This window comes from Oncorhynchus masou, chromosome 31 (assembly GCF_036934945.1).
Source record: "Oncorhynchus masou masou isolate Uvic2021 chromosome 31, UVic_Omas_1.1, whole genome shotgun sequence".
Taxonomy (NCBI): Eukaryota; Metazoa; Chordata; class Actinopteri; order Salmoniformes; family Salmonidae; genus Oncorhynchus; species Oncorhynchus masou.
The window spans coordinates 24,720,559-24,747,590 of NC_088242.1; the positions used below are offsets into that span (position 1 = coordinate 24,720,559).

Here is a 27,032-nt window from a genome sequence, read left to right on the forward strand (position 1 = left end):
AGTGGTTTTGGTGGAAAGTGATTTTTTTATTGTTTGTGTATATATACATTTATGCATATAGTATGTAAATAGCACACCTATTGTTATGATCCTGTGACTGATTTGGCAAAGGGTGGTGCTTTTTGTTCTTCAGATGTTTTGATTTTGGGTTAAATTGAAGTTATTCGTGGGACAAACTAAACTGGTCTTAGATCAGTGTATTGGCAACTTCATCCTACTTATTGCATGGTCATATACTCCCCACCAGAGAGTGCTAGAGCAACCCAGAAGCCTCTATTATATAACTGTACAAAAAGCCTGTGTACGGGAAAACACTTAATATTGGTAATAATACAGTAAATTGTCCTTGCTATGCAACTGCAGCTGTCTTCCCATGTTTCCCCTCAGAGCAGCAGTGAGCAATGTGACTCAGTCAATCCCCAGTACTGACCTCTTGGAGAATGACCCACAGTCCGGCCTCCTCACAACAGGCTGATGCTAGTTCTAATATTTGCTTTTCTTCTTCACTCTGGCGAATGTTTCTGGGCGGTCTCTGGGGTTGTTTACAGTAACCCAGATGTAGGCTACAGGTCTGATTTCTACATTCCCATGGGCACATACGCATATACCTCCAAGAGCAAACAATTATTGGACTAAAACTAAAGTGTGTGTGTGTCTGCGTATCAGTCGGTCTTTCTGTGAATGTCAAACTGTGTAACACTGAATGTGTGTGTGTCCTCAGCCCAGGGTGAGGCAGCGGCAGGCTGTGTGCCGGGGGTCACAGCAGGGGGCTGCTGATTGGTCTGTGGCGTAGTTGGCCGTGGACACTGATTGGTCAGTGGCAATGTCATAGAGCAGCGCCTCCCTCCACCTCCTCACCCTCTCATCCACCTCCTTGTACTCCTCCGTGGTGGGGTCCAGGGGTGTCTCCTCGCCCTTGTCCCCAGACAGGTCAAATATCATAGGGGGGTCGTGGAGCTCCTGCCTCCCTTTAGATCCCCCACACGCCTCAGCCGCACCTGTAGGGGCAACATGTACTACAGTAAACTAAACTATCAATACTACTATTTCACTAAACTATCAATACTAAAGCAGACCAATCAAATCTCAGTCAGTCACTCACTGCACCTGACCAAGCATACCAATGAAGTTTATCCAGATCCCTTTTAGCCGTTACTTTAACGGCTGTATTACCCGTGATGTAGAAGGCCTTGTGGCGCCCCAGTCTGACAGTCTGCAGGTCCCCATACTTCCCTGCAGCGCCACTGTTGGGGTGGAAGAGGAACTGCAGGTAGGGAGAGGAAGACAAATGAGAGAGACTCGTTCCAGAAATCCATCCGATCATATTCCTGTTTCAGAGTAGTTCTACGTCACTACATTTGTGTTCAGACTAGCTCTGATAGCTCAGTGGGTCATACCTCATTTCCTGTTTCTTTGCCGTGTAGGAGGATGTCTGTGGCGTCGATACCGTCATAGCGTCTGTCTGATGGGGGGTTCACTCCAGCTAGGGAGAGGAGGGTGGGGAAGATATCCAGACCACTTGGAGAATGGAGAGGGAAGAGGGAGGGAGATCAGGAGAAAGAGGGGGTCAAGTTTGCATGAATAACGCAAAAGTGTAACATTCATTCACCTGTGTTTTGTATCTGAGCTGGGGGAAGCTTCAGATATATCTACTGTAATGATGACCAAACCTGAGCAGGGCATTGCTGGTGCTGTTGGCTGGTACTCTGCCAGGCCAGTAGGACACTGTGGGCACCCTGTGCCCCCCCTCCCAAGTGGTCCGCTTGGCAGAGCCCCCACCTGACAGACAGGTAACAGACCAATACATGGACCATTGATGTCAATATCCATACGGTTCGTAATTTAGTTCAGTGAGTTGATGCACTAGAATGCAAGTGCTGACCCAGGAAGAACTTACCTCTGCTGGTCTGCCACTTCCCCAGGAAAGGACCCACACTTCCTGCATACTGGCACTTTTGCTCCCAGGGGCCATTATCACCTGAAGAAAAACACATAAAAAAATACAGTGATGTTCAATGATCCAAATGGAAACATGATCGCTGGTAGTTAGTGATCACTCACCAGTGAACCAGATGAGAGTGTTCTCCTTGTCTGAGGCATCAGAGGCATTCTTTATTGCCCCCACCAGACCGTCCATCTCCCGCAGACTGGCAGCGTACACACCGCCCTCTGAGGGGTGGGGGGCGTAGGAAGGGGGGGACAGGGGGACGTGCATGTGTGCCAGAGCTACATAGAGCAGAAAAGGTTGTCCCCGTTCCCTATGAAGAAACATGATATCATGATATTGATAACATAAAAGATCCCACATTTAAACTTTTGAGCACTGTGAAGAAAGGTATATTTGAGCTATGAGTATGGTAGGCTACTGTACAGTGCCTTGCGAAAGTATTCGGCCCCCTTGAACTTTGCGACCTTTTGCCACATTTCAGGCTTCAAACATAAAGATATAAAACTTTATTTTTTTTGTGAAGAATCAACAATAAGTGGGACACAATCATGAAGTGGAACGACATTTATTGGAAATTTCAAACTTTTTTAACAAATCAAAAACTGAAAAATTGGGCGTGCAAAATTATTCAGCCCCTTTACTTTCAGTGCAGCAAACTCTCTCCAGAAGTTCAGTGAGGATCTCTGAATGATCCAATGTTGACCTAAATGACTAATGATGATAAATACAATCCACCTGTGTCTAATCAAGTCTCTGTATAAATGCACCTGCACTGTGATAGTCTCAGAGGTCCGTTAAAAGTGCAGAGAGCATCATGAAGAACAAGGAACACACCAGGCAGGTCCGAGATACTGTTGTGAAGAAGTTTAAAGCCGGATTTGGATACAAAAAGATTTCCCAAGCTTTAAACATCCCAAGAAGCACTGTGCAAGCGATAATATTGAAATGGAAGGAGTATCAGACCACTGCAAATCTACCAAGACCTGGCCGTCCCTCTAAACTTTCAGCTCATACAAGGAGAAGACTGAGCAGAGATGCAGCCAAGAGGCCCATGATCACTCTGGATGAACTGCAGAGATCTACAGCTGAGGTGGGAGACTCTGTCCATAGGACAACAATCAGTCGTATATTGCACAAATCTGGCCTTTATGGAAGAGTGGCAAGAAGAAAGCCATTTCTTAAAGATATCCATAAAAAGTGTCGTTTAAAGTTTGCCACAAGCCACCTGGGAGACACACCAAACATGTGGAAGAAGGTGCTCTGGTCAGATGAAACCAAAGTTGAACTTTTTGGCAACAATGCAAAACGTTATGTTTGGCGTAAAAGCAACACAGCTCATCACCCTGAACACACCATACAAACTGTCAAACATGGTGGTGGCAGCATCATGGTTTGGGCCTGCTTTTCTTCAGCAGGGACAGGGAAGATGGTTAAAATTGATGGGAAGATGGATGGAGCCAAATACAGGACCATTCTGGAAGAGAACCTGATGGAGTCTGCAAAAGACTTGAGACTGGGACGGAGATTTGTCTTCCAACAAGACAATTATCCAAAACATAAAGCAAAATCTACAATGGAATGGTTCAAAAATAAACATATCCAGGTGTTAGAATGGCCAAGTCAAAGTCCAGACCTGAATCCAATCGAGAATCTGTGGAAAGAACTGAAAACTGCTGTTCACAAATGCTCTCCATCCAACCTCACTGAGCTCGAGCTGTTTTGCAAGGAGGAATGGGAAAAAATGTCAGTCTTTCGATGTGCAAAACTGATAGAGACATACCCCAAGCGACTTACAGCTGTAATCGCAGCAAAAGGTGGCACTACAAAGTATTAACTTAAGGGGGCTGAATAATTTTGCACGCCCAATTTTTCAGTTTTTGATTTGTTAAAAAGGTTTGAAATATCCAATAATTGTCGTTCCACTTCATGATTGTGTCCCACTTATTGTTGATTCTTCACAAAAAAATAAAGTTTTATATCTTTATGTTTGAAGCCTGAAATGTGGCAAAAGGTCGCAAAGTTCAAGGGGGCCGAATACTTTCGCAAGGCACTGTATATGCCTATAGATAGCCACTTGACTTGCTAGAGAAAGGGCAAGCTCTTCTCTTTGGCAGAGAGAGAATGCATTAAGCCGTCACGAAACCTGATACTGTAAGCGATGGGCACTTCAAACAGGTGTGAAGCAAAACGAGAGAGAGGCAGACTTACAGAATATTGTTCAGCCCAAATAACCCCCTCTTAACACACATTTCTTACTGTTTAGGCAGCTGTGCTCTGACATGCGAGAATGGAACACCATCTTTGCTTTCTGAATCAGAATGTTGGCACAGACAGATTGTGAAATTGGGTTCTGAAAATAAACAGCACGCGCACTGACAAAAACATGTTGTTCTAACAATCTGGGCTACATTCGTTCAGAACTATGTTCCCTTTGCACTAAACTGTAAACATATCACGCCATGACCAACATACAACGGTCTCACTAAGTATGTAGGCTATATCAACGGCAGCAACCCAAGTTACAGTACTGCATATGAAGGTTTTGTTCTATTAAATAGCTGGATGATTTTTTCCTGTCACATAAATGTTTTTATGGGCATATTTTACCTGGCTGTGTGTATGACATTGAGTGCAGTGGATGTGTATCGCTGCGTTAGCCTCCACAGGTCCAGAGGCTGCTCTACAATGGTCCTGTTCTCAAACAGAGGCAGAGCCACTTTGGTGTAACAGCTGCTGTAACCACTCCTCTTCAATCTGGTTAAGTAGACAACACAAATATTCAGTATTAGGAGAATACAGAGTTTTGACTAGGGCTGTTACGGTGACCGTATTACCTCCACACCAGCGGTCAAGAGTCATGAAGGCAGTCAAATTCCACGTGACCGTTTAGTGGAACATTCCCGCTAATAGCCTACTGCCATGTGCTCATTGCTGCGCTTATAATGTGAAGAAATAGCCTTATAGTTTATCAACATTTAAGCTAAAAGTTCTGATCTGTTGCATCAGCCTCAATTTTTACATTTTTTATGCTAGTGGTTGTATTCATTTGGGATATGTCACATCCCACAACTGTCCCAGACTATGTTTGTAATATTTATTTCTCGCACAGAATAGAATAGTTCAACTCTTGTACTATGGGGGATAGTAGATTGACATAGGCTAGTGCTTTTGCTGTTCGTTAGGCCTACTCATCTTGTTGGCTGACAACAATTAAATGTGGACAGCTGTTCCAGTTGAGTCCCCGATGTGTCTGTCATCACTTGTAGCCTGTGAGAAAGACCCGATCACGTGATGAGCCATGTGAGTGAGCGGTGATTCGGAGCAAGCAGCACATAGGGAGAAGGGAATTAAAATGATTATATCCAGCCCAAGGGCACAATGGCCACTGGCCACAAAATGCATAGATTTTGGGGCGGACATTAGAGTCAAAGGGGATGCCGCCGGGAAATTCGAGGCATTATAAAATGTTTGTCAAATTGTGAATGAGAGACTGATGAAGTGTGTACAGCCTGCGCAAAAAAACTTAAGCAGAGCTCATGCCTTTCATGCTACTTTTTTCCAAACATCACTGGAGTCGCATCATGCAGCCTTAGAATGTATAAACATCATTCAGCCTTAGAATGTATAAACATATAGCCCAATGTTTGTATCACAACTAAAGTTACATTAATAACTCTAAATGAAGCATATAGGAGTAGCTGTTTCTTTGTTAACCCCTCAACACAGAATAGCTGCATGTGCTCACTACCTCAGATCATTTGGAGAAAATATCCTTCCTATTTTATTCAGCTTTGTTCAATTTTATTCTTCATGCTATAAAATACTATAAAATAATGCCATGGAATTCCTAGCAAATATTTGTCTGAAATAGACTACATTTTCTTCATATAACGTTTCTTTTTTATCTTTCTTTTTGTAAATGTAACCTTTATTTAACTAGGCAAGTCAGTTAAGAACAAATTCTTATTTACAATGATGGTCTACACCGGCCAAAGCCGGACGACGCTGAGCCAATTGTGCGCTGCCCCCAGTCACGGCCGGTTGTGATAGAGCCTTAGACCTGTCTAAAATAAATAATCAAATCAAATTGTATTAGTCACATGCGCCAAATACAACCTTATAGTGAAATGCTTACTTAACCAACAACGCAGTTTAAAAAAATACAGATAAGAATAAGAAATAAAAGTAATTAAAGAGCAGCAGTAAAATAACAATGGCGAGACTATATACAGAGGGGTACCGGGTACAGAGTCAATGTGTGGGGGCACCAGTTAGTTGAGGTAATATGTACATGTAGGTAGAGTTATTAAAGTGACTATGCGTAGATGTAAAACAAGAGAGAGTAGCAGCGGTGTAAAAGAGGGGGGGGGCAATGCAAATAGTCTGGGTAGCCATTTGATTAGGTGTTCAGGACTCTGATGGCTTGGGGGTAGAACATGTTTAGAAGCCTCTTGGACATAGACTTGGCACTCCGGTACCACTTGCCATGCGGTAGCAGAGAGAGCAGCCTATGACAAGGGTGGCTGGAGTCTTTGACAATGTTTAGGGCCTTGGTATAGAGGTCCTGGATGGCAGGAAGCTTGGCCACGGTGATGTACTGGGCTGTTCGCACTACCCTCTGTAGTGCCTTGCGGTCGGAGGCCGAGCAGTTACCATACCAGGCAGTGATGCAACCAGTCAGGATACTCTCGATGGTGGAGCTGTAGAACCTTTTGAGGATCTGAGGACCCATGCCAAATCTTTTCAGTCTCCTGAGGGGGAATAGGTTTTGTCATGCCCTCTTCACGACTGCCTTGGTGTGTTTGGACCATGTTAGTAAGTTGGTGATGTGGACACCAAGGTATTTAAAGCTCTCAACCTGCTCCACTGCATCCCTGTCGATGAGAATGGGGGCGTGTCCGGTCCTCTTTTTCCTGTAGTCCATAATCATCTCCTTTGTCTTGATCACGTTGAGGGAGAGGTTGTTGTCCTGGCACCACACGGCCAGGTCTCTGAACTCCTCCCTATAGTCTGCCTCGTCGTTGTCGGCGATCAGGCCTACCACTGTTGTGTCATCACCAAACTTAAGGATGGTGTTGGAGTCGTGCCTGGCTGTGCAGTCATGAGTGAACAGGAGAGGACTGCGCACGCACCCCTGAGGGACCCCTGTGTTGAGGATCAGCGTGGCGGATGTGTTGTTACCTACCCTTACCACCTGGTCAGGAAGTCCAGGATCCAGTTGCAGAGGGAGATGTTCAGTCCCAGGGTCCTAAGCTTATTGATGAGCTTTGAGGGACTAGCTGAGGCACTAGCTGAGATGTAGTCAATGAATAGCATTCTCACATAGGTGTTCCTTTTGTGGGAAAGGTGGGAAAGGGTGGGAAACGGCAGTGTGGAGTGCAATAGAGATTGCATCATCCTTGGATCTGTTGGGGCGGTATGCAAATTGGAGTGGGTCTAGGGTTTTTGGGATAATGGTGTTGATGTGAGCCATGACCAGCCTTTCAAAGCACTTCATGGCTAAAGACGTGAGAGCTACGGGTCGGTAGTCATTTAGGCAGGTTACCTTAGTGTTCTTGGGCACAGACACTATGGTGGTCTGCTTAAAACATGTAGGTATTACAGACTCAGACAGGGAGAGGTTGAAAATGTCAGTGAAGACACTTGCCAGTTGGTCAGCGCATGCTCGCAGTACACGTCCTGGTAATCCGTCTGGCTCTGCAGCCTTGTGAATGTTGACCTGTTTAAATGTCTTACTCACATCAGCCGCAGAGAGTGTGATCACACAGTAGTCGAGAACAACTGGTGCTGTCATGCATGTTTCAGTGATATTTGCCCCAAAGCGAGCATAGTTTGGGCAGCTCTTGGCTGTGCTTCCCTTTGTAGTTTGTAATGGTTTGCAAGCCCTGTCACATCCGATTAGCGTCAGAGCCAGTGTCGTACGAGAGTACGATTATATCTTAGTCCTGTATTAACGCTTTGCCTGTTTGATGGTTCGTCGGAGGGCATAGCGTGATTTCTTATAAGCTTCCGGGTTAGAGTCCCGCTCCTTGAAAGCGGCAGCACTAGCCTTTAGCTAAGTAGGGATGTTGCCTGTAATCCATGGCTTCTGGTTGGGGTATGTACGTATGGTCACTGTGGGGACAAAGATATCGATGCACTTATTGATGAAGCCAATGACTGATGTGGTGTACTCCTCAATGCCATCGGGGGAATCCCGGAACATATTCCAGGCTGTGCTAGCAGAACAGTCCTGTAGCTTAGCATCTGCTTCATCTGACCACTTTGTTATTGATCTAGTCACTGGTGCTCCCTGCTTTAATTTTAGCTTGTAAGCAGGAATCAGGAGGATAGAATTATGGTCAGATTTACCAAATTGAGGGCGAGGGAGAGCTTTGTATGTGTCTCTGTGTGTGGAGTAAAGGTGGCCCAGAGTTTTTTTCCTCTGGTTGCACATTTAACATGCTGATAGAAATTTTGTAAAATGGATTTAAGTTCCCCTGCATTAACCTCTCTAGGGTATGTGGGACCCTAGCGTCCCACCTGGCCAACATCCAGTGAGATCCAGCCAAATTCAAATACAGAAATACTCATTATAATAATTCAGAAAAGATACAACTATTTTTTTTAAACATAGGTTTAAAGATTAACTTCTTGTGAATCCAACCACGGTGTCAGATTTTTAAAATGCTTTACGGCGAAAGCATACCTTACGATTATTTGAGAACATCGCCCAGCAGACAAATCATTACAAACAGTAACCAGTCGAGTAGAAGAGTTATACAAGTCAGAAATAGAGATAAAATGAATCACTTACCTTTGATGATCTTCATATGGTTGCACTCAGAAGACATTCATTTATTCAATAAATGTTCATTTTGTTTGATAAAGTCTCTTGATATTCAAAAACCTCCGTTTTGTTCAAGCGTTTTCTTCAGTAATCCACAGGCTCAAACGCAGTCACAACAGGCAGACAAAAAATCCAAATAGTATCTGTAAAGTTCGTAGAAACATTTCAAACGATGTTAATATTCAATCCTCAGGTTGTTTTTAGCCTAAATAATCGATAATATTTCAACCGGACAATAAAGTCGTCAAAATAAAAGGTAAACAAGAAAGGCACTCTCTCGGTCGTGCACATGAAAAAGCTCTGTGACACGGCAGGGTCCACTCATTCAGACTGCTCTTACTCCCTCATTTTTCAGAATACAAGCCTGAAACAATTTCTAAAGACTGTTGACATCTAGTGGAAGGCATAGGAACTGCAATTTGAGTCCTCAGTCAATGGATACTGCAATGGCATTGAATAGAAAACTGCACACAAAAAATCCTACTTCCTGAATGGATTTTTCTCAGGTTTTCACCTGCCAAATCCGTTCTGTTATACTCATAGACACCATTGTAACAGTTTTGGAAACTTTAGAGTGTTTCCTATCCAAATCTACCAATTATATATGCTATCTTCTGAGCCTGAGTAGAAGGCAGTTTAATTTGGGCACGGTTTTCATCCAAAATTCCAAATGCTGCCCCCTACCCTAGAGAAGTTAAAGTCCCCAGGTACTAGGAGCGCCGCCTCTGGTGAGCTTTTTCTTGTTTGTGTATGGCGGAATACAGCTCATTCAATGCAGTCTTAGTGCCAGCCTCTGACTGTGGTGGTATTCTTAAACAGCTACGAAAAATACAGATGAAAACTCTCTAGATAGGTAGTGTTGTCTACAGCTGATCATGAGATATTCTACCTCAGGCGAGCAATAGTTTGAGACTGCCTTAGATATCGTGCACCAGCTGTTATTTACAAAAACATAGTCCGCCGCCCCTTGTCTTACCAGATGCCTCTTTTCTATCCTGCCGGTGCAGCGTATAACCAGTATGTTGATAGTGTCGTCGTTCAGCCACGTCTCCGTGAAACATAAGATATTACAGTTTTGAATGTCCTGTTGGTAGTCTAATCTTCCGTGTAGGTCATCTATTTTATTGTCCAAAGACTGCACGATTGCTAGCAGAATGGAAGGAAGTGGGGGTTTATTCAATCGCCTATGAATTCTCAGCGGCCAGCCAGTTCTCCTTTTCCCTACCTCCTCTTCATGCAAATAACTGGGATCTGGGCCTGTTCCCGAGAAAGCAGTATATTGTTCGCGTTGGCCTTGTCAGACTCGTTAAAGGAAAAAAAGGATTCTGCCAGTACGTGGTGAGTAATCGCAGTCCTGATGTCCAGAAGTTATTTTCGGTCATAAGGGCCGGTAGCGGCAACATTATCTACAAAATAAGTTACAAAATAAGTTACAAACAACACAAGTAAACGAACAAAAAAACACAATCGGTCGGGGGCACGTAAAACGTCTGCCTTCTTCTCCAGCGCCATCTTAATAGCCTACAATATAATGGCTTTATTGTGAAGGTGTAGGCTATATTACCTGGATTTATTAGACTTGTTAAAATGTAGATGCTCCAAAGGTCTGCATCAGCAGCTTGTAGGCTATGTGTGGAAGACAAGATTTTGTGGCCACCACAGCCCTAGTTCTGGCAAGGAAATGTATGATTCATGCAGGAAAAATAATATTTCTGGATCTCAAATTAGAATCTGGCTCAGTCTGTATAAACTCATCTCTCTATGAGAGCAAGCAAAGACCCCTGTGTATGTTTGTGTACCTGTGTTAACCATGAGCATACGACCCCCACCTGTTGTGTAGTATCTGTGGTCCAGGGTAACAGGGAGGGCAGGAGGGCAGGTCGTAACCAGGCAGGTCTGTACAGCCCATATCATTACTGTATGGGATCCCCAGGTAGTAGTCAAAACCTCCCCACAGAAAGCAATAAGACACTCATTGATTTAGACCTCACATTCACTGTAACACCTGCACTACTGTGGCTTCATGCAGATAGATATAGTAGATATAATATGTCAACCATTTAACTCAAGAACTCAATGCCTCTTACCTCTGTTGGTGGGACTGTATGGACCATTGTGCCCTAGATGCCATTTACCTACACTTACAACAGAGAAAACAAAACACAACGGGTTAGAACAGAATAAAATAGAATAGAGCAGGATAGAATAGAACAAAACATAATCAAATATGGAATAGAATAAAATAGAAGAGGTCTCTTTGTCTCTCACCAATCATGGCTGTGTAGTATCCACCCTGGTGCAGTATCTCGGCCAGGGTGGTCTCAGAGAGGGGTAGCCCCCCCACGGACCCCACAGCGAAGTTGTGTGTGACCCCGTTCCGCAGGCCGTGTCGGCCTGTGAGGAGAGCAGCACGGGACGGGGAGCAGGTGGAGGCTGGGGAGTGGAAGTCTGTCAACCTGGAGGATACAGGTTATGGAGGACAAAATGGTGTTTTGAACAAATAAAGAGGTGGTGACCAACACTGGTTCTAGACTAGACAGTTACAGGGTGTGCAAATACTTGTTACAATACACAAGTAAGAAATGTGTAGCTCATGATTCAATAAAGGTATTTGACACCAGGACTGGAACTAAAGCCTCCACCTCCTGTTGCAGTTATCCATGACAGTTCTATCCTGTGAGAAAAGGCCTACTTTTAAGTTAGGCTAGTTGGTTAGTGAACAGGCTAACAAGAGCTGTACCTCATTCCTTGCTGGGCCATCAGATCCAGATGAGGGGTTTGGCTTGAACTCTGACCCGCCTGCTGGTTGGCACCTAGGTCTCCCCATCCAATATCATCTGCCAGAATGATGATGAAGTTGGGTCTCCTGGTGCGGGTTCTGTCCCCAGCTTCATTATGGCTCACTGTGTGAAACAGTAGCCCACAGAGCAGGGTCCCAGCTAATAGGAGCAGGAAGACACTCCCTGCCATTCTGGTTCAAGACCTGGGAGAGTGACAGAGTAAGACAAGGCAAAGAACTGATCAAAACTAAGGTCCCAAGAGACACTTTTATAGCAGCTTTGGGTTGAACAATGTATTATTCATTATTATAACAATTATAACAATCATGGTCAACTGCACACAGACAGCACTCTGACAGTTATTAGGTGCAGGGGGCTGCAGTAGACTGATATAGGACCGAGCTGACTGATTGTAACCCAATCCCCTTAACCCCTGTGTTTCCTCATGAGTGTGTGTGTGTGTGTGTGTGTGTGTGTGTGTGTGAGTGAGAGAGAGAGTATGTGAGAGAGAGCAAGAGAGAGAGTGAGAGCGAGAGAAAGTGAGAGAATGTGAGAGAGAGCGAGAGAGAGAGAAGAGAGAGAGAGAAGAGAGAGAGAGAACAGAGAGAGAGAAAGAGAGAGAGAGAGAGAAAGTGAGTGCCACAGTAAGGTTGTCACTGGTTTCACCGGTCATAAACTGAACAGCACACAGGATTACCACACAGCACAATGTGAAAAACATTTGGGATAGAGACAGATCTTTTATCTCTAAAACTGAAAAACAGGTAAGATTTATGCAATAGTAATTTTACTATCTTGAAGTAAATATTCGGTATCTGACTGAGAAGTATTGATTGAAAAGGAGCAACAAGTGAGCTGGCAAAGAGTAAACCTACAGTTATCTACAATCCACGTTGCCAACAGCATGAGGCCTATACAATGGGTAGTTCAACGCTGTCCTTCACAAACTCGTGCTACCTTTAAATTCAAGACGTGGGCTTTCTTCTCCTCAGCTCTCCTCTCCTTAATTCTTCAAAATATTAGAGAAGTGGCAGCAATATGGCAGAGGCCCACCCGGGGTATTTGCTTTCACCGGTGGTTATTCGGTCCACTAAAGGTGAGGAATAAGGTTAGGAGCCTAAAGTTCTGTTCTCATTATAATAATTATTCGGACAGTTCCAAATTAGTGAGATTTTTCAGTTAGAAAGTGAATGTTATTTATAATAAGGTTTACCTGTAGAAAATGGATGGTCCTCTCTTCAGCAAAATATAGTTTAAAAAAATAAGAAGACCCTCCCCTACAGCTAAATTAATAATTAACACAAAAGTGGACGGCGTTTAGCCGCACTTCTTGGACAGACCAGGCAGAGCCTCAGATATGAGAAACTGTTCTTCGTCCAGTAGCCTACATGGCAATGTGGAATTTTGATAGTGCTCAGGGCTGCGGGTCAGGAGGTTGTGGGTACGCAGACCGCCGTGGACATGAGTAGGGATGCAAAGATCTCCTTTATAGTAAAAGCATTGCATTAATCTATCATCATATGTATAAAAAATTGCATTTTCTAATTAATTTGACATATTAGAGGAATCTTTTTTTATAACACACAAATGACCGAAATTATAGCCTAAGAATGGACAGAGAAATAGGCCTATGTGTTCATTTTATCACATTTCTCCCATGCCAAATCAGTCTGTCTTGTTTGCAACGAAACTGTCCGTTTGCAAATAATTACATCCAAGACGTCATTAGGAATCTGAGCATTGTACTTTCAAAAGTTTGGCCTACATTTCTAACCCAGACAGAGTAGACCCACTGACACAGAAAAGTGTAAGCTTTAACTGCTGGCTACTCTTCTTCCGTGGCTTAACCCAACGAGAGAAGGTCACAAGTGTTTCCCTAAAAGCTGTCTGGGTTTAAACATCTTCTACTGTACAGAAAGTTAATAGCTTAATCAATTGATAGTGGAAGGATTAGATTACTTCCCAAGCAAAGTCAGCCTCTGGTCAACGAAACAAAACAATGATAGCCCCATTTGCAACGGAGTCACGTCTTTCCTGGGTATTTTACAGCTTGTTTCTAACATAAAGCATCGCAGACCAAAGCGCTGTTATAGATCACTTTATATAATCGGATACATTTTATAATCTTCAAAATCATTTGCCATTTTCAGTAATAAAAAGGTATGCTTATGGCATATCCTCTCATCATACCTCCTCAATTTGAGTCTTAGTTTTATGGTGGGTGGGGGAATTGACCAACAAATCTATGGATATAGCAGCCTATAGCCTAAACATGAAGGCACACCTAGTATTTCTTAAAATAGGAAGGAATAGGCTCCAACACAAAACACTCGTTGTTAGTAAGACCCCCATGAAATGGAAAAAAATGAATGGCAACTTATTGGCATTGGGAGAACCATATACACAATTACAAATACCACTCAAATGGACGGCAGTTCATCAAAACCATACTGCAACCGGGAACATTGAAAATGCCAAGTGTGATAAACCAAAATTCCCATAGGGGGTGAGCGTGCTCCACCATAGATATATAGGAAATGGTCACAAAGTCAGGTCCCAAGGGTGAAATCTCAATTTTTTGAAAATGTTAAAACCTCATAAAAAGTGTTTTTTTGTGCAAATTATACATATTTTATGGTCAATTATACATATGTAGTAACCGTACGGCCACACATTTGTCTTATTTTATTGAGTTTGTCCATAAGGCCTATGTTTTGTCCATTTGCAATATATGATCATAGGAAGTCGGCTTCCGAACCAAAAAGTCAGTGTACCATGTCCAAATGGCATAAGAAATGTCCAAATGGCATATATACTGACCAAATTATATATATCACTATGTTAAGCCCTGAATCAACCTAGAAGGTTTAGTTGACATGTTTGATCATAGGAAGTAAGAATTTCTCATTGATGTTGATTCAGCATGTCCATTTCGTAATGGAAAGTCCTTATGGATATACATTGGCAATGGACACTGTCAACTTGCAGAAGAGCATTTTCACACTGCTCATTGGTTTTGATTTCAGCCTATCCATTTGGTGATGTTAAATCCCTCATTAATAACCTCTTAAAGATCCTCCCCTTCTTTTAAATTTTCCATTGCATTTATGCTCTGTCAGAACTGAACCCGCAGCTAAAACGTAACTATGTGTTAAATTTTTTTTTTTAAATGGTTTTAACAGAAGGCACTGTGAATTTTGAGCAGGCTCTGAAATATGTGATTGTTGGCTTCTAAACAAGTTGGACAAAGTGGGTTTGTTGTCAGTATGTATCAGTTTGGTGTCAGAATGATATCTTATTGACTGATGGACGCTGACTTGATGGCTGACTTTTGTCTGTTTCCAATAAGTTTAAACAGTGATGAACCATCACCAAATGGACAGACTGAAATCAACACTTAAAGTGTTGGCAAAAATGCATCACCGTAGTCTCTAGGCCGTGCCGAGTTCAAGGAGATGCGCCACTTGCCCGTAGCTCGCTCAACCTGACCACAGCGACGTTGCAGAAAGTAGGCCTGGAAGGACGCCTGACTCGTAGTGATTTCAACATGCTTTGGACATATTGCGGCCTCCTGGTCATACTGAGACACGCCATTTTTGATGGGCTCTTCAGGGGGAGGTTGGGATGGATAAGCCACAGAGTTATTCTAGCTGCGCTCGCTGGTTCATGTAGTCTAACACATTCGAGTTGCTCCCTAAGGACAACATGGGTTTACAGGTTATGCTCTTAACTTTTCTTCAGTGCAGGCCATTTTCAAAATGTATTTTGCCACGTGTTCAGGGTCACCTGTACCTCTAAGTCTAAGTCTATAGATAAACATAAAAAGATTGAATTGAATAGTCCCCTTCATATCCTAAAGGGGAAATGTGAACTTTACCATCAAATGGGGAGGCTTAAATCATCACAAAAAGGAAAACAAATGGCATCACCATAGTCTCTAGGCCATGCCGAGTTCAATGAGATGCCCCACTTGACCGTAGCTCACTCGGTCTGACTGCAGTGACCGTGCAAAAAGTAGGCCCAAAATTAAGCCTGACCTAAATTTGAGGTGCTTTTGGGTGACAGCGGCAGAACCGTTGAGGCTAGAAACACAATTCAACCACAGGAACGTTCCTAAGGTCCTCCCGATCTGCGCAAACATAACATTGGCCATGTAGTATTAACCCTTAACAGAGAAAACAGGGTGTTTTCTTCTGACAGTTTGCAATGACATCTCTCCCCATAGGAATACATTGCCTCCTTCCCTAAATTCAACCTGTTGTTTACATGGGTTATGATTGCCAAATCAAACTGTCATCAATGACAATCCATCAGGCCACTATGAGGATTACCTGTGTTGATTCTAAGCTTCCTGGAGGAGTGGTTAAATTCACCCTAAAAGTGGTTTTGATTTCACAACCTGTAGTTAGTGAAAAACACTGCATTCAACCCTCTATAAATCAGTCAGTTCTTAACGTAAAGACTTGAAACTCAGGAACGTCTATCACTGCTCGGCCATCCTGAGTTCAACAAGCCATTCAATTGGGCATTTCTGAAGTATATTAGAGCATGTCCAATTCGGACAGTGTACAATTGTACATTTCCAATGTATTTAAAAACTCAGTTTTTCACAATTCCTGACATTTAATCCTCGTAAAAATTCCCTGTCTTAAAGTAAGTTAGGAACACCACTTTATTTTAAGAATGTGAAAATGTCAGAATAGCAGTCATTTCTTTCATCACGTTCCAACTGGGTCAGAAGTTTACATACACTCAATTAGCATTCGGTAGCATTGCCTCTAAATTGTTTAAGTTGGGTCAAATGTCTCAGGTAGCCTTCCACAAGCTTTCCACAATAAGTTGGGTGAATTTTGGCCCATTCCTCCTGACAGAGTTGGTGTAACTGAGTCAGGTTTGTAGGCCTCCTTGCTCGCACATGCTTTTTCAGTTCTGCCCACAAATTATCTATAGGATTGAGGTCAGAGCTTTGTGATGGCCACTCTAATACCTTGACTTTGCTGTCCTTAAGCCATTCTGCCACAACTTTGGAAGTATGCTTGGGGTCATTGTCCATTTGGAAGACCCATTTGCGACCAAGCTATAACTTCCTGACTGATATTTTGAGATGTTGCTTCAATATATCCACATAATTGTCCTTCCTCATCTTTTTTGTGAAGTGCACCAGTCCCTCCTGCAGCAAAGCACCCCCACAACATGATGCTGCCACCCCCATGCTTCACGGTTGGGATGGTATTCTTCGGCTTGCAAGCCTCCCCCTTTTTCCTCCAAACATAACGATGGTCATTATGGCCAAACAGTTCTATTTTTGTTTCATCAGACCAGAGGACATTTGTCCAAAAAGTATGATCTTTGTCCCCATGTGCAGTTGCAAACCGTATTCTGGATTTTTTATGGCGGTTTTGGAGCAGTGGCTTCTTCCTTGCTGAGCGGCCTTTCTACCCTCCCGATATAGGACTCGTTTTACTGCGGATATAGATACTTCTGCACCTGTTTCCTCCAGCATCTTCACATGGTCCTTTCCTGTTGTTCTGGGATTGAAGTATGTTCATCTCTAGGATACAGAATGCGTATCCTTCCTGAGCGGTATGACGGCTGCGTGGTCCCATGGTGTTTATACTTGCGTACTATTGTTTTGTACAGCTGAACATGGTACTTTCAGGCGTTTGGAAATTGCTCCCAAGGATGAACCAGACTTGTGGAGGTCTACCATTTTTTTCTGAGGTCTTTGCTGATTTCCCCATGATGTCAAGCAAAGAGGCACTGAATTTGAAGGTAGGCCTTGAAATACATCCACAGGTACACCTCCAATTGACTCAAATTATGTAAATTAGCCTAACAGAAGCTTCTAAAGCCATGACATCATTTTCTGGAATTTTCCAAGCTGTTTAAAGGCACGGTCAACTTAGTGATTGTAAAGTTCTGACCCACTGGAATTGTGATACAGTGATTTATAAGTGAAATAATCTGTCTGTAAACAATTGTTGGAAAAATGACTTGTGTCATGCACAAAGTAGATGTCCTAACTGACTTGCCAAAACTATAGTTTGTTTACAAGAAATTTGTGGAGTGGTTGAAAAACGAGTTTTAATGACTCCAACCTAAGTCTATGTAAACTTCCAACTTCAACTGTTTATATGTTTTGGCTTCTTGCAGTCAATTTGCAGTCTACAAATGATTTATAATTATGTTCTGGCCCTGACCATCATCTCAAAAAAAAAAATCGGTCCGCAGTTGAATCTAGTTGATTATCCCTGGGCTATAGGCTAGTCCGTGCACATTTTTTGGACTAGACCTAATCAAAAATTATTTCAGAAGAAACCTTTGACTCTCCTCGTAAACTGCCACGTAGCATTACACAGTGCAGCTATTGGTTAAGCAGCACTCAGGGTTTGAATATCCATTGATGTGTGTAATGCAGCATTGTTTTATTTACACCATCCCATCAGCTATCTTAATAATTAAACTTTGTTCTGTGCATCTTCGAGCATGCACTTCCTAGCTAGATCATTTGATTGAGACCACACTAAATAGCCAGTTCGCAGTTGTAAATGAGAACTTGTTCTCAACTGGCCTACCTGGTTAAATAAAGGTGGACAAAAAAAGAATAATCTAAAAATAATATGATATTGAGTGCCCAGTAGAGAATCAGAGATGAGGGGCGGCATCCGGCACACATCTATATGTAGCCTAATAATCAACTCATTATAAAACACTCCGAAATATTGAAATGTAATTAATGACATGACCCTTCCTTCCCCTGGACTAGATTTAAATAATACTAACCCCTCCCCTTGACTGAAATTGAAAAAGCATGACCCTCCCCCGTTTTCCTTCTGTAAATACAGGTTTTTCAAGAGGCCCAATAATCACCTCTGTAGCAGCCTAGTTATAATAATTGTAATTGTGGTCTAACATTAATTACTGATTAAAATACTTGGGCAGCTTATAGCTTACAGCTTATAGCCAAATCGGTTAGATACAAAATATCTAGAAGGCCCTAGAATGTAAGAGAACATGATGCCATGGGATAAGACAAGTAAAGTAGTATTGGTGTTGTACTTTAGGCTGAGTCAAGTCTATAGAGGGCCTAACTTTATTTGCTGTTTGTCTTTCCTTTGGCCACCTCTGGCTGAATGAGATAACATGTTGGCACATTAAACATTGGTGTGGGTCGACCCACAGATCTATACACACACTTTTGGTTATAAGACAGACAAGTCAGAGAAGACAAGTGCAGCATAGGTAATGCCCGTTGGAATGGATGAGTTACCAATGCCATAGGCTATTCACCAATGACATCAAGCGATGGCATTGCTCATTCATTCGTTGAGAAAAGGCAAACTGGATATGTGGAACGACAATAAAAAGGCAGTGAGTGAAACAGGTTTATGTGTGTGTGAATTGTGGTTATTGTTGCGTAATTGAAGATGTGCTAATTATGCTGCAGGACCGATTAGGATCCTTGATACAAAGTAACAGTTGCGTTGATATAGCAAGCAACGTGTCCTGAAAAGCTACATTGTTCCGGATGTAAGCAGCAACAACTTTCACCATAACATTACCTAAAGCGAATATAGTTTGCAAGCTGCAACTATGTACCTAACATATGAAATTGATAAAGGATACGTTTTATTTAAATTTTTCCATGTAATCCACAGGTAACAGTGATTGTATTACCGCTTTATAGTGACGTCTTGCTTGCAGTTATTGCAGACTCGAAGAACGTGCACGTTCACGCCAACAATGCGCGTTCACACATACCCACAGTTACCAGAGGGTTCGTTACAGTTGGGAGGGACTGACTCAGAAAGTCACATGTAAACTGCAAAAAAAAATATTTTCTCTTCATAAATCAGCTAATCCTAGCCTTATATATATACACACACACACACACACACACACACACACACACACACACACACACACACACACACACACACACACACACACACACACACACACACACACACACACACACACACACACACACACGCACACGCACACACACACACAATGTTAATGTTAATATATTAACCTTATACCATACCAATAACATTGACATTATTAACTATGTATTTATTTTTTTCCCAAACACAAGCGTGTTTACTTGTTACCTTTTCTAAAAGTTCTCTATTGCCCCCTTCCCTACAGCATCTTCTACTCCAACTATGACAGTGTGGGGGTCCAGAGTGAAGCGCTACATGGGGCCTAACGTCTACACGGCTCCCCCAGATGGTGGCTGGGGCTGGGTGGTGGCGGTCTCCTTCTTCCTGGTGGAAGTGTTCACCTACGGAGTCATCAAGAGCTTGGGTATCTTCCTCCAGGACCTGATGGGGGAGTTTGGGGAGAGCAACAGCCGAGTCTCTTGGATCATCTCCATCTGCGTCTTCACTATGAGTTTCACCGGTGAGACTGGGGATTGGGGATGAGAGGGTCTAAGGCAGGGGTTCTTAAGCTTTTTCAGATCAAGACCCAAATGAGAAATTGACTGTCCTCTCGTGAGCCAAATGGTTCTCCAAATTAAGAAGACATAGTGCATGATTATAGATGTATTCTCATAACTTATGACCCACCTCTCACATGCCCAGGGCCCACTTTGGGTCCAGACCCATAATTTAAGAAATTGAGTGTGAAGGCTTGTGTTACTGTGCCAGACTGCTTGATCTCATAATCATTTTTTTAGGGTGATATTAACTGAAAAAGGTCAGATGCTCTATAGTGTGTCATATCTTAGTGCTAACAAGAGATACCTATCCCCTCTCTCCTCACAGCTCCTCTTGCTTCTATAATGACCAACCGATTTGGGTTCCGGCCAGTTGTTATGATTGGTGGACTCCTTATCTCCATAGGAACCATCGCCAGTGGCTTCACCAACTCCATCAACGAGATGTACATCACCATCGGACTCGTTGCAGGTAAGACAAACAAATACACACAGGATATTGACCATCATAACTGTCAAAGTGGCACCAGTGTTGTCACCAGTGGGTGTGCATGTGTGTCCTCTCCCCTCCACAGGCCTGGGGTACTGTCTGACCTTCCTGCCCACCGTCACCCTACTGTCTCAGTACTTTTCCCAGCGACGTTCCCTGGTCACAGCTGTCGCCTCCACGGGAGAGTCCTTCTCCGTGTTCGCCCTCGCCCCAGGTAAGAGGTCACAGTGGGACTAAAAGCCTATGCTTACTAGCAAAGTTTCTCTTTAAAAAATACAATGTTTCAGTTTTACCAACCTTCCCATTACCTTAATCTCACTTTTCTCAATTGCTTTTTCTTTTAAAATTAACCCACATTTAATTTGAGGTTGGATTGCAAACCCTGACCACTATAGTCTTGTATTTCAAGCACTCTCCTCTTTGTTCTCCCCCATCTGCTCCTCAGCATTCTCTGCTCTGAGGGACTGTATCGGCTGGCGTTACACTCTGGTGGTGATCGGAGCTCTGCAGGGCATCATCATCATCTGTGGAGTTTTGCTAAGACCAATCTTCATCAGACCTGGACCAGCCACAGAGACAGAGACAGGTGGACTGGCTGACCAAGAGCTGAAGGCTCTGAACACACAGGAGGAGTCCTACACTAAGGAGAGACTGTACACTAAGGACATTTCATATGCTAAGGATAGCTATTACACACCACAGAGTTCCTACTCTCAGGAGAACAAGCTGACTCATTGTTGCTCCCTGAGCTCTGAGTCTGAGGACTCTGGGGTCCAGTCCCTCCATCACCAGGTCCTGGATGATGGTAGCAAGGCAGGGATGGATATTCCTCTGAATGGGAAAGAGGAGAAGGGAGAAAAGGAGGGAAAAGAGAGAAGAGAGAAGGAGGTGTCTTCACAGCTGTGCTTAGGAAGCAAGAAGGAGATGGAGAAGGACGAGGAGCAGACATGGACAGTATCCGCCCAAAAGCCCAAACTCCTTGACTTCTCCGTGCTGAGAGAAGGCAGCTTCATTTGCTATGCTCTCTTCGGCCTCTTCGCCACATTGGGTTTCTTTGCCCCTCAGCTCTACATCATTGAGCTGAGCGTGAGCCGTGGCGTGGAGCGTGACCGTGCAACCTACATGCTCTCCGCCATGGCGGTTGCAGAGATCTTTGGTCGCCTCTCCATTGGTTGGGTGCTAGGTAGGAAACTGTTTAGAGGCAGGAAGCCCTTGGTGCTGCTAGGATGTGTAATCCTGCTGTGCCTGGTGCTGGTGGCCTTTACCCTGGTGTGGGAGTTCTGGGGCCTGGCGGTGTGTTGTGGGTTCTATGGTTTTTTTATGGGCACTGTGTCATCAACGCATATACCCATGCTGGCAGAGAAAGATGTGGTGGGCATAGAGAGGATGGCGTCGGCTGCGGGAGTCTATGTGTTTATACAGAGCTTCGCTGGGCTGGCCGGACCACCTCTAGGAGGTAAGAGATGCATTCAGGTCTCATATTTATTCACAGCTCTCTGTCATGGCATGTCTCTTTTCTCTCTCTCTCTCTCTCTCTCTCTCTCTCTCTCTCTCTCTCTCTCTCTCTCTCTCTCTCTCTCTCTCACTAATGATAGATTTACCATTGGTTTTATTTTCATTATCATCAAATGAAATAACTTGAATAATTTGTGCATCATTTTTATGAATTCGTTTAACTTTTAAAATTGTTATTCTCTCAGGTGTTCTGGTGGACCTGACTCAGAACTACGGCTCAGCTTTCTACTCCTGTGCGGTGGGTATGGGTTTGGGAGCTGTGTTCCTGGGACTGGTACGACCAGCCAAGAGAGGCTTGCCCTACTGCAGCAAGAGGGGGCCTCAAAATTGCCCAGAACCCTTGCAGGTGGGGCCAGGGAACCCTGTACCTCAGCGAGAGGGGAAGGAGGCCCAGGACAGAGACAGTCTTCAGGACTTTCTAGAAGTTGACCTTGATTTGGACCAGAAACAGGAAATCATTACTGAAAAAGGCCAACTGATGACAATCTCTACTTGAAAAGACATCACACAGCTCAGAAGGAAACCCCATAAGAGTCTGAACTGAAGTTTTGGCTAAGCTAGTGCTGATTGAGACAAATCAGACAAATATGTGAATAAAGAATGCCATGGACAGATAAGGAATCTCTATCGTGTGATTTCAGATCTGGTTTCGGGAGTCTGGAGAGGTTTCATATCTCTAGTCACTCACACTGAACAAAGGAAAGGGCATACTGCACATCCTGGATGTAAGGGGTGAAATTAGCACTACAAACCTTGTTATAAACTGAGACAACAATGTTATTATTGCTTCCCTGAATATCAAAACACTGTGTTTTAGCTCATGGTACTGTTAGAGAGGATATGCAAACAATATGTAGAGGCCAGTTATTAGATTTGTGAAGTCAGCTGGGAAACCTTATTACGCTCACACTTGATTTCAAATGTCAATTGTAAGGCAACTAGCTGCAATAGGATTTTGAGTTTCCTCCCCAAAATAACATTAAAGTTGATTCAACTTACAATTGTATCTCATTTGGGAGTAAAGCTGAACAAACAGACATTCTCAAGTTGAATTGTATGCTCACTCAACTTTTAATTTTAGGTTGAGTGAACATACGCTGAACAAAAATATAAACGCAACATGTAAAGTGTAAAGCCAGTGTTTCATGAGCTGAAATAAAAGATCTCCTAAATTGTCCATACGCACAAAAAGCTTATTTCTCTAAAATGTTGTGCACAAATGTTTACATTCCTATTAGTGAGAATTTCTCCTTTGCCAAGATAATCCATCCACCTGACAGGTGTGGCATAACAAGAAGCTGAGAAAACATCATGATCATTACACAGGTGCACCCTGGGGACAATAAAAGGCCACACAACACAATGCCACAGATGTCTCAAGTTGAGGGAGCGTGCAATTGGCATGCTGCCTGCAGGTATGTCCACCAGAGCTGTTGCCAGAGAATGTCATGTTATTTCTCCACCATAAGCCACCTCCAACATTGTTTTAGAGAATTTGGCAGTACGTCCAACCGGGCCTCACAACCGCAGACCATGTTTATGGCGTTGTGTGGGCAAGCAGTTTTCTGATGTCAACGTTGTAAACAGAGTGCCCCATGGTTGTGGCAGGCACAAGCTACAGAAAACAAAACACAATTGCATTTTATTGATGGCAATTTGAATGCACAGAGATACCGTGACGAGATCCTGAGGCCCATTGTCGTGCAATTAATCTGCCGTCATCACCTCATGTTTCAACGTGATAATGCACGGCCCCATGTCGCAAGGATCTGTGTACAATTCCTGGAAGCTGAAAATGTCCCAGTTCTTCCATGGCCTGCATACTCACCAGACATGTCACCCATTGAGCAGGTTTGGGATGCTCTGGATTGACGTGTACGACAGCGTGTTCCAGTTCTAGACAATATCAAATATAACTTTGCACAGCCATTGAAGAGGAGTGGGACAACATTCCACAGGCCACAATCAACAGCCTGATCAATTCTATGCGAAGGAGATCTGTCGCACTGCATGAGACAAATGGTGGTCACACAAGATAATGACTGGTTTTCTGATCCAAGCACCCCATTTTTTTTAAAGTATCTGTGACCAACAGATGCATATCGGTATTCCCAGTCATGTGAAGTCCATAGAATAGGGCCTAATTAATTTATTTCAATTGACTGATTTCCTTATATGAACTGTAACTCAATAAAACATTTTAAATCATTCCATGTTGAGTTTATATTTTTGTTCAGGATACAATTCAACTTGAGAATGTATTCTACCCTATTCGCATAGTTTAATTTTACACTAGAAAATATGACAATACATGAATCACAACGCCTTTCTTTGAGGGCCTAACTACACACTAAAGCAGTGGTTTGAAACTTTTGGTTTACAGGCTACATCTGCAATTCACATTATGCTGACTTGCAAACGATAGCAAACAACTGGAACTTTTAATCACCTGCAACCTGCATTCAGAATGACTGCCAGCATAATTTTATTTTATTTTACTAGGCTACAGAATATTAGTAGTGTATCAAAGTTTATGCAAATTATGTGCTTACCTTGCGGAGGCAGAGTGGGCAGGGGTCCATGGGCTGGGTGTCTGACTCCTCCAGGTGGTTGGAGCCCTGCATGACACACTGCAGCCACTGGCATTGCTTCACCCCAAAGATTTGCCCTATCTCATGGGTGACCGTCTGGAGGCAAACATAGGGTAGGAATAGACATAAAAGTGAAAGAAGCAAGTAGCCTAGCGGTTAGAGCATTGGGCCATTAACCGAATGGTCACCAGTTCAAATCCATAAGCTGACAAAGTCAAAAACCTGTCAATGCTCCAGGATCTGTAATTTCTCCACCTCGAAGAAGTGGAGTGACATGAAAGAACTTAAGAAGGTTGAACACCAGGCAGGCTGTGGCATTTTGGATAAGCTGCAGGGTTTTGATGTTCCCACCTAATCATGGACTTATTTTTACCTGGGACAACAGGTGGGTGCAATTTAGTATCAGGTAGAAAAGAAAACGAGCAGGACCTTGTAAGGTAAGAGTCGAATATACCTGTTGTAGCAACCATATTGATCCATGAAACCAGCAAGAGCGACTCACTGCTTTGATGTTTGCAGAGAACGAAAGGATGTTGTCCAGGGTCATGCCAAGTTTTTTTGCACTCTGGAAGGGGGACACCATGGATTTAGCGATGTTACCTCTTATGCTGGAGCTCCTAGGCACGCAAAGCAGTGTACTTAGAAGCAGTGTTCCGATGCCTGTATCACTTTATCAGAAGCACGTGATCAATGACATCCAGAGCTTTGTTTAGGCTAACGGCCAACTGATTGGATTGATATTGGTTTGGTAGAAGTCCAATTTGTAAGTCGCTCTGGATAAGAGCGTCTGCTAAATGACTTAAATGTAAATGTAAATGTAAGACAAAAAGACTATGCTGCGCACACGCTACGTGGTGGTAAGTCATCTATAATAATTTGGCTACTCTGAATTCTTTTGACCAGCAGGTGCCACTAGTGTACACTGTGTTGATTGATTAAAGCCTTGAGTAATGAACCTTTTCGATACACTTGGCTGGAAAACCTCAATGCTTCATTCAGGAAGCTTTGTTTCCCCATCACTGTGGAGTTATCAACCGTGGTGGAAAGGTCTTGGAGTGGGCAGGCCTTTCCCGGGAGGAAGAGCAGCTCCATTTTGTCGAGGTTAAGGTTGTGGGCTGACATCCAAGCTGAGATGTCTGACTGGCACACAGAGATGTGTGTTGCCACCTGGGTGTATGAAGGGGGGAAGGAGTAGAGTAGGTGAGTGTCTTCCGCATAGCAATGATAGGAGAGGCCATGACAAAGGTTAATTTATTTCAGTATATTTTGTACTCATGTCACTCCACTTCTTCGAGGTGGAGAAATTACAGATCCTGGAGCATTGACAGGTTTTTCACTTTGTCAGCTTATGGATTTGAACTGGTGACCATTCGGTTACTGGCCCAATGCTCTAACCGCTAGGCTACTTGCTTCTTTCACTTTTATGTCTATTCCTTGGTATGTGCATTCAGGGTCATCTGCTATTATCCTCAGTAATTTTCTATCAAAGCTGTCAGTCCCCAGTGGCTTGTCATTGTCTATAGACAATAACAATTTTTTCCCCTCTTCCATGCTCACTTTATGGAATTCAAAATTACAATCAAATTGTATTTGTCACATGCGCCGAATACAACAGGTGTAGACGTTACAGTGAAATGCTTACTTACAAGCCCTTAACCAACAATGCAGTTTTAAGAAAAATATTTTGGGTACCAGTACAGAGTCAATGTGCAGGGGCACAGGTTAGTCGAGGTAATATGTACATATAGGTAGAGGTAAAGTGACTATGCATAGATAATAAACAGAGTAACAGCAGCATAAAAATGGGGGTAGAAGCTGTCAAGAAGCCTTTAGGAACTAGACTTGGTGCTTGCCATGCAGTAGCAGAGAGAACAGTCTATGACTAAGGTGGCTGGAGTCTTTGGCAATTTTTTTAGGGCCTTCCTCTGACACCGCCTGGTGATGCAATCAGTCAGGATGCTCTCGATGGTGCAGCTGTTGAACTTTTTGAGGATCTGAGGACCAATGCCGAATCTTTTCTGTCTCCTGAGGGGAGTGCGTAGAGACAATGTTTGTTGCTGGCATGTCATGCCTAAGTTTACTAATCTTGACAATGAGAAATTTTAAATTAAAGTAGTTGGTCATATCCGTTGGTTTTGTGATGAATGAGCCATCTGATTCAATGAATGATGGAGCGGAGTTTGACTTTTTTCCAACAATGTCATTTAAGTTGCTCAAGTTGTTTTACTATCATTCTTTATGTAATTTATCTTTGTTTGTGTAGTTTCTTCTTTTTATTCTGTTTAGTCACAGGATTTCTAAATTTGAAATATGTTTGCCAATCGGTTGTGCAGCCAGACTTATTTAATTTTGCCTCATACTTCTCAACTATACAATTTTTCAATTCCTCATCAATCCACAGGGATTTAACTGTTTTTAGTACTTTTCTTAATGAGT

General features: G+C 43.1%; 2 protein-coding genes across 5 annotated transcripts; one reads left to right on the top strand and one right to left on the bottom strand.

Moving 5' to 3' along the window:
• Positions 1 to 2: 2 nt before the first annotated feature.
• Positions 3 to 19,285, bottom strand: LOC135523620 (arylsulfatase G-like). 3 transcript variants are annotated; one of them, XM_064950412.1, is made up of 12 exons: positions 19,235 to 19,285; positions 11,518 to 11,760; positions 11,046 to 11,233; positions 10,865 to 10,912; positions 10,607 to 10,724; positions 4,556 to 4,702; positions 2,062 to 2,258; positions 1,898 to 1,978; positions 1,671 to 1,779; positions 1,398 to 1,518; positions 1,174 to 1,264; positions 3 to 998 (listed from the first exon to the last, which is right to left on the bottom strand). In XM_064950412.1, exons 2-12 carry the CDS (start codon positions 11,745 to 11,747, stop codon positions 718 to 720), a joined length of 1,611 nt encoding a protein of 536 aa, XP_064806484.1. In that variant the 5' UTR covers positions 11,748 to 11,760; positions 19,235 to 19,285; the 3' UTR covers positions 3 to 717. The 3 variants fall into 3 exon arrangements, with proteins under 3 accessions (XP_064806484.1, XP_064806483.1, XP_064806485.1); XM_064950411.1 differs by lacking the exon at positions 19,235 to 19,285 and adding an exon at positions 12,515 to 12,645; XM_064950413.1 differs by lacking the exons at positions 4,556 to 4,702; positions 19,235 to 19,285 and adding an exon at positions 12,515 to 12,645.
• Positions 12,184 to 23,182, top strand: LOC135523617 (monocarboxylate transporter 7-like). Of its 2 annotated transcripts, none has more exons than XM_064950405.1 (6): positions 12,184 to 12,321; positions 19,709 to 19,963; positions 20,329 to 20,472; positions 20,576 to 20,704; positions 20,936 to 21,946; positions 22,191 to 23,182. In XM_064950405.1, exons 2-6 carry the CDS (start codon positions 19,726 to 19,728, stop codon positions 22,499 to 22,501), a joined length of 1,833 nt encoding a protein of 610 aa, XP_064806477.1. In that variant the 5' UTR covers positions 12,184 to 12,321; positions 19,709 to 19,725; the 3' UTR covers positions 22,502 to 23,182. The 2 variants fall into 2 exon arrangements, with proteins under 2 accessions (XP_064806477.1, XP_064806476.1); XM_064950404.1 differs by lacking the exon at positions 12,184 to 12,321 and adding an exon at positions 12,548 to 12,653.
• The last annotated feature ends 3,850 nt before the right edge of the window (positions 23,183 to 27,032 follow it).